Source organism: Lotus japonicus, chromosome 1 (genome assembly GCF_012489685.1).
Source record: "Lotus japonicus ecotype B-129 chromosome 1, LjGifu_v1.2".
NCBI lineage: Eukaryota > Viridiplantae > Streptophyta > Magnoliopsida > Fabales > Fabaceae > Lotus > Lotus japonicus.
Window position 1 is genome coordinate 84,216,117 of NC_080041.1, and position 8,338 is coordinate 84,224,454.

Sequence of the window (8,338 nt, forward strand, 5' to 3'; positions counted from 1 at the left end):
AATAGTAACTTTTATATACAACATCAACTAACTCAAGCTAGGAATATAATTGAGATAGTAACATATTACAAATAATGGAAATGTTCACACATTTATTCCTCAAGTAAAATCTCTAAGATTGAGTTATGTGTATGGAAAAATTACTGTTAGAAGAGATAGTTCCGCTAGAATGTGAATGTTTTGTGTTGAAATAAATAAAACCTGTTCTTAATAATATATATATCTTTAAAGAGCACTAGTATCATTGGTTGCTTAATAAAATATGAGTCCTCCTCATAGAGGCACAAACTGACCTTCTAGCCAATCATATAAATCCATAAGTCCGGCCTCCCATCACTCTCCAATATCCAATATATTCTTCCATCTCACATCTTCCTCCTCATTATATATGTAGCGCACACAATTACAAGATTGCAAGCAACATACTTGGCCAGTTCAGGACATTCATCTCATCACAATACAAATTAAACCATGGTTGGTTTTGATAACTCTATCCCAGGCCTTCGACTTGGTCTTGGTCTTGGCCATTGCATGATGAAAACTGATCATGAACACAGGAAGAAGAAAAAGGAGGATCAGGATCCATGTAACAAGTTAGCATACCCATCTCTTAAGTTAGGACTCCCTGATCATGATGATGTTGATCTAACTACAAATAACAATGATCAATTAATACTAGCTACAAAGACTGAATCTGAGGATTGGTTTCATCATCCACATACCTCTAATTCTCCAAGCGCGGTTTCTTCATTAATCTCCAACTCTTGTAGCATCAAGAGGGAGAGAGATCAGTTCTCAGGTGATGAAGAATTGGAGCTAGATGTAGAGAATACTCACTCAAAGGCCGTTGATGTTGAAGAAAATGGTAGTCCCAGGAAGAAACTCAGGCTCACCAAACAACAATCCCTGCTCTTAGAAGATATCTTCAAGCAGCATTCTACTCTCAATCTGGTACATATCTTAAAGTTCTTAACTAATTAAGCTGTTAATTTATAAGTACATGATATGATTTTTGTTCTCGTTAATTCTCAAATGATTGTTGGTTTTAAGGAAGGTTTTAATTTTCATTATTAGACAATAGATACAGAAGAATTAGATAGGAGCTGAGTACTTAACTCTTCTCCTATTCTGTTTTTCCCTACTTAGTTAGATAGCAGATTAGCTTGTACATATAAATAGCTTACTGATACTGTACACTCATTCAATTCATTCAATAAAATCATTTTTCTTATTCTGGTAAGATTCATTTTCCTTGACACATTCTCCAGAAACAAAAGCAAGAGTTAGCAAGGAAGCTGAATCTGCGGACGAGACAAGTGGAGGTGTGGTTTCAGAACAGAAGAGCCAGGTTACTTCTCCCACTACTACCTAGCATGTTGGGTTCCCATTGTTTAACAGAACTAGAATTGATTTCAGCTCTTAAATCAATCATGGAATGAAGCTACAAATCATAGATTCTGCAGTGAACATTATCAATTGTGAAATTTATAACCGGATTTCACAGCATTATCTTACAAAAAAACACTTTAATCTTCAATTCACTTTTACTGTGATCAAATTTATTAAAATCTATTCGATCCGCAATCAATTTTAATAATGCTGATTCAATTAGACATTAAATGTATCCACAAAAATGATAAACCTATGCAGGATATGATGCTCAATTAACTAATTCATTGTCAGTGTACTAACTAGTAATGTTCTTGTTATGCAGGACAAAACTGAAACAAACAGAATCCAACTGTGAGTTATTGAAGAAGTGCTGTGAAACTCTAACTGAGGAGAACAAGAGGCTGCAAAAGGAGCTGCAAGAGATTAAATCAATGATGAAAAGTACAAAGCCAGATCAAACTTTGTATATGCAGCTTCCACTTACAAGCCTCACCATTTGTTCTTCTTGTAAGCGAATTCGCAGTGGCGAGAGCAATAATGGCTCTGCTTCTTCTTCTACTACTACCACAGCCTTTACTATTAGTCCAAAGAGGTCCATCATCACTTCTATAGGTGCTAGCTACTCATGATGAGGCCAAATATAGAACTTCATTTTCTGGCAAACCGTGGCTTTTGTTAATCCACCTTCCATCTTTTCTCAGAATTATAAGCTAGTCTCAAAAGTTTCTGTCAATATTCCATTTTAGTTTTAGAATTTATTCTTGAAGATTTCCAAATGCACTCCACCTTATCATATATATGGACTCATCAAAGTTGTACATGAATTTTCTGGCTCTAGAATTGTTTTGACTTTCCATGTCAAGTTGTCAGCCCATTGGATATGATTTAATTTTGTTGAAAAGAGAAGTCTCACATCTTACAACAAAAATCCCACTATATAATTGAGAATTAAGTTTCATTAAAGCAGAAAAAAGAAAGAGATGAGAAGATTAGAGAGAGAAAAATAAAAGATTTAATAAGCCATATGATTGAAAGAAAAGAAAAAGATAGATGGCAAAAGAATATGAAAATGAAGTTGGAGCACAAATGAATCACAACTAATAATTGAGTATGTACAGGTCCAAAAATGTTTTCAGACATTTTTAACTCCAACCTTACTCACACTTAACCCATCACATTCACCCCGTTCTAAAGCAATATTATGAGTACGCGCTTCTATATTTAACAAGCGTTATCAAAGCTTAAATGTCTAATGGCCCATGATTTAAAAAGCTAGAAAAAATACATAAATCACATGGGTCATTTTGACAACCTCAATAAGTGAGAATGGGCTCTATGAATTTTTTTATCCACTACATAATGAGGAGAAACTAACACAAAGGGCCTCTTGCACTCCGTTTAAATATAAGCGCATTTAAACTTGAGAGAGTATTAAAAACAGAAATCCAACATCAATAGAGTTTACCACCAAAATTATAGTATATAATTGGGCACACCATATAATTGAGTGTGTAGAAGTCCTAAAATGTGATCTTAAGGCATTTTTACACCCATCACACTTAAGCCTAACCTCCTCACCCTAACTTAGAGTAATTTTGGACCGTGTTTCCAAGTAACATGTTTTGTAAAGGAATAAAAGATTCCCTGATCAGTAATGTTTCATTCTCAATCATATTTCATATTTCAGAATCGATTCTAACTAAATGATCAATGCATGTTACTCCTCAAGTATAAATTATCCGTTGGACATTCCCCAAGTTTGTCTTTCTTCAGGATCTTTCTAAGGAACTAGATGAAAGTCTTGTAACAGATTCCACAGTGACTTTTTGGGAGTTAATTTTCCTCTATGTTATTTTTTCTTCTTTCTTTTGTTTATTTGGGGCGTAACCCCATTCTTGAAAAAAAGAAGTTTTGTTAAATAGATGATCAAAGTCTTGTAACAGATTCTACCCTAGAATAAACTTAACTTTATCTGTAAAATGATAATATGATTTTCTGGCAATTTTCATGGAACATGTCAATTTGTACGGGTGGGACAGTCCCAGCATTGATAAGTACTAGGATGCTACCCGTGCGATGCACGGGAGGCTTTGATATATGTGATCCATAAAATGTGTTTTTTAGTGGCCTTCCATGATAAATATGAGATGTTCCTAAATATAGCATATTCATTCCTTTAAAAAAAATATTCATTCCTTTTGCTTGTTTACCAAACTTAATCATGAAGCACTAAACACTAAAGTGTATACTGGGATTTCCGTTGAACTCAATGGCGATTCACGTTTGAGTTAACACTAGTATTAAACTCGTGTGATGCAAGGACCCTTAATACGTAATTTTAACAGGTGTTATCACTACTTGAATTTTATACGATCTATAGCAACATAGGAACTATGACAAAAATAACGTTAAAATACGCAAAAGATGAATTAGATGGCAAAAATCAATACTCATCCTACATCAAGTCAAAAGTCATTTTATAAGATCCGTAATGCACAAACTCGTAATACGTAATTAATATACCACGTGGCAGGTAAAAAAAATATTAAAAAAAAAACAAATCAGCTCATTCCGTTAGTTTTTTAACGTTTGACTGACGGAGGGGTAGATGGTGCACTGTTTGAAAACATGAGGGGTAGAAACATCGACAAAAATAGAGTAGGGGCAGAATTTGCACAAACTTAAAACATCAGGGGCCAAAAGTGATTTTTAGCCTTTATATTTCAATTATTATATAAGTAGATGTAAAAAAAATTATTATATAAGTAGACAAATAATTTTTAAATAATAGATATGAAAATATTAAATTAGACTACGCCTACCCAAAATTATTCATCTGTGGTTTCTTTTTGAGTTTATGCCCACCCAAAATTTATAGCAACTAAATGGGTGTGTTTGGCTAAATTCCTTTTTCACCTATACTTTTTTAATTTTATAGAAAAGAAATAGTAAAAAATAATTCTTATACAATTTCATGTCACTTGGCAACAACAACACTTGAAAATTAACATGCACTACCCAAAGGTAGTGTTATCTGGTATTATAAAAAAGAGCAATTCATCCCCAACGCGAAATCCCTGCGTCCGACAAAATTGATATTAGCCTGTATCGAAAACACTCTGCTGAGGCTTGCCTGGGGCCCATTTGATTGTCCATTCATCTACAGTCTCATCAGGCAGTATCATGTTCACTGATTGAGGACGGTGCTGCTGGAGAAAATGAGTAACAACACCATAAGGAATATGCTACAAAAAATAAAATAAAAATACTCCGTAAGGGAAATATTAGATCCGTTATAGATAGAAAAAGGATGTGAACAAACTAATACCAATGACTGGTCTCCAGTTCTGAGTGCAAAAGTAAGAAGAATATACCATAACGCTTCTTAAGAAGACAGTGCTTTAGGATTTCATTTGTAAACGATAATTTATTTTTGGTGAATCTATTAGTGTGGTTTTATCTATTGATATTAATAACACCAAGTATGATATTGGATGATCACATGATTACTTAGAAAAAAAAATTGTGGTAAAGAGTATCAATAGCATTCAAAGTTCAAGTGATCAAGGACACCATGTATTGAAAATGGACCTTGTTTCTCTGTTCCACTTTAAATGGTTCCAATATAATTCAAAGTTCAAGTGATGAAGGACACCATATGTGGCAAATGGACCTTAATACTAAAATAACATAGGGGAAAAAAGGATAAACTGTTTATATTCTTCACAAAAATATACATGAATCCCAATATATACTTGGCTCGCAATTCTTTTACATTTCTTCCATTCTCTCACAAACGAAAAAATGCTGAATTAGGTGAGGCTATTAGAAGGTACTATTATTACTTTGCAAAAGAAACCATTTAGATTAGATCAAAAGGTATTATTAGCATGAACAGTGCCATCAAGTACCTTGAAATAATAGGCTTTAGATTAGATTCTTAAATATGAACTCCTTTATATCATTAAAATGCTTGACTCTCGCATGGGAGCACCTCTGGTGATCTGTACTCTACACACTCTGAGAGTTAACACACAAAGATCAAGAACCACAAACTACAATGCCTTCCTAAACTATCACGGAAGCAAATTAACGCTCCTTCTGCAACCCGCCTGACACTTGTCCAGCTGAAGATCACGTGGACTCTTAAAGATGGTTGCTCCCAACACCTAGTTGTTTGTTACCCTCAAAAGCTCTACATTGTAAACTTCAGAATATTTCCGCTTTCACTTATGATCTAAGGTATGTCCTGAAAAGGTGAAAACAAATATACATTTATAAGAACAAAAAATGCAGTATCATTACTCATTAACAATAAGAGCATGATGTATATAAAATTAAATGGCCCAATTAAATAGGAATAGTCCATATTAAAGGCTTGTTCCTGACAGCAAAGAGAAGGATAAAGCATAACTCAGAAAAATAGGGAAAATTAGGATGCAGGATATATCAGGTGAGGAAAATCTGAGTGCATCAACAAAATCATTAGAAACTTAGAGTGAGCATTACCTAAAGCAGAACAAAGACAAAAAAAAAAGGTGTATATTTAAGGATTATATCTCTTTTATCACTAAAATGAAATATATCAAGTATAGACTTGTATCTGAATCAGCCTTGGAAAGATCAAGTATGTCATTTGTAAGTTGAAGAACCAAATATCCTAAAATTAGCATGAGATCAAAGACATGTCTTCATTCTAGATCAAGTTATGCGGTAGAAAGAATTACAACGATGCTAACAACCCCAGATAGTGGAATTCTTATCTCATGAGACATGTTTGCCAACATTTGTTTGTTTCCCAACATTTGTTTGTTTCCCCTATTAAAAGATTTCTCGCGGCAAACACAGATTTGAACATGTAATGTGAATGATTTATGCAGTTTTATTTCCTTGAACAGTTACATCCATTCCCATGTAATTTATTCTAAACAATGCTTAACCATATAAATGAGCTTGGTTGAGAGTAGATATATCAAAAAAGAAATAAAAAAATCCATGGTGAGGCCCCCTCCCGATAGAGTCATGCACAAAACCATATAAATGAGCTCGATTAAGAGTAGATATATCAAAAAAGAGAAAGAAATACATGGTCAGGCCCTCACACGCAAGAATCCTGCAAAAACCCAGCAAGAAATCACACCAAAATATCCTTGAGAATCCTACAACAAAGACGGGAGCAAAGCCCTTTCTTTTCCTGTCGTACAACTCAAAAATATGGTGCAATTTGAACCTGCATCCAAACCAAGTAGGCACGTATGCGAAGAATTGAAAATAATGCATAAAAGCTATAAGAATTATAAAATTAACCATCTTTCTCATCACTTCTCTGATCATTCCACAAATTCTGCATATCTTTAAATTGAAGAAATTTGATATCACTTTGAGTAATCACTCCATAAAATGAGCTATTTAAACAAAATGCATATCATTTAATTTGTTGTCATATGAATGTGTGTTTACCATTTAGAAAGAAGAAAAATAATTAGGAGTGGATTAGTGGTTAGTGCTTTATAAAATTTGTAAATTTGCAAGAAAATTTAGGTACTACGTTAAAGTATCGAGTATAAAGTTAAAGTAAATATAACTGATTAGTATAAGGATGCAACTATGAGTACAACTAATACCTATGGATCTGACTTGGATAAGGATGCAGCTCCCGAACCATAACTCCATCAGTTTGTGTTCCAGGTGAAAACCTGAAAAAGAAATTATAACTTATGAGTACATAGAATAATGAGAAAATCATTTAAAACTTAAAATTCCATAAGATTGACTCACTCTTTTGCCTTTCATAAAAGCTGTCCATTAACTTCTCGAGTTACATAAAGGGAGGAACATACAGGCAGCTGCTTCAAAAACAAATTCAATCAGTTTTTAACGATCCATTCTTCTGAGCCTCTTGGACCGGTGTATGATCTCAAACTCTGGCTACAAATAAACCCCACAAAAGAGGTTTCAGTTTTGATGCATTGTAAAACTAACCGGGAAAAAAAAAGATGGGATCAGCTTTAAACAAAAACTTTAAAAATCTTGCCTGAGACATACTTTCCATTGTTGCACCCTGAAAAGAAGGTCCATCAAGTAGAGTGTCAGAAAATGAAAAATTCTACATCTACCTCCAGGCACTCAACAACAGAGAGAATGATGCATAAGCACTAAAATTCGCTCATGTTAATGCACATCAAGAAGGTCATGCTTTCATAAACACTGATCTGAAATACAACTATAGTTCTTCACATGAAATTAATCAGTACTTGTTACTTATATAGCTAAACTACTTATAAACTACATTGTACCACTACCAACAAGCAATGCACTTGGACTTAACACAACCAAACCAATAAAAGCATAATCAATTAAAAAAACCTACAACCTGTAATTTCATATAAATCAGACTTCAGATCATGCTCAAAAGAAATGGTGCTTATGTTTACATGAATAAAGAAATGCTGCAATTAGTATTGTGTTGCCACATCTGTAGTTGAGGGTCTTACTTTTTTCTTAACAACTGTTGAAGAGCATGAAAGGTCAAAAAGGAAAGTCATATTGAAATAATGTTAGACACATTTTTCCTATAGAGAATGATCTCAAATGGAAGGTGCAGATTCAACATAAATTTATATTAAACATCATAAAGAATCAGTCAATGTAGTTAAATAGCACCTAAAATCAACCCCAGGCATTTACCTCTCATGAGTTCACTATTTCAGAAATCACATAGTGTATTACTCACAAGAGTTCATCGACTACGATAATGAGAAATAGAGAATATCTTGCTCTGAAATGTATAAAACTCAGTTTGTTACACAAATCAAATCACCAACAAAAGCTTACTTATTTTATCAACTGAATCTGCTAACTTCTGTAGTTCATCAGGGCAGATATTTGGGCAGTGAGTAAATCCAAAATACGTCACTGTCCACTTCCCCAAGAAGTCCTTTTCAGT

At 33.7% G+C, this 8,338-nt stretch overlaps 1 protein-coding gene across 1 annotated transcript; it reads left to right on the forward strand.

Moving 5' to 3' along the window:
- Positions 1-307: 307 nt before the first annotated feature.
- Positions 308-2,216, forward strand: LOC130732139 (homeobox-leucine zipper protein HAT22-like). The gene is made up of 3 exons (XM_057584250.1): positions 308-951; positions 1,269-1,348; positions 1,715-2,216. The coding sequence occupies exons 1-3, from the start codon at positions 472-474 to the stop codon at positions 2,019-2,021; spliced, it is 867 nt and encodes a 288-aa protein (XP_057440233.1). The 5' UTR covers positions 308-471; the 3' UTR covers positions 2,022-2,216.
- Positions 2,217-8,338: the final 6,122 nt, after the last annotated feature.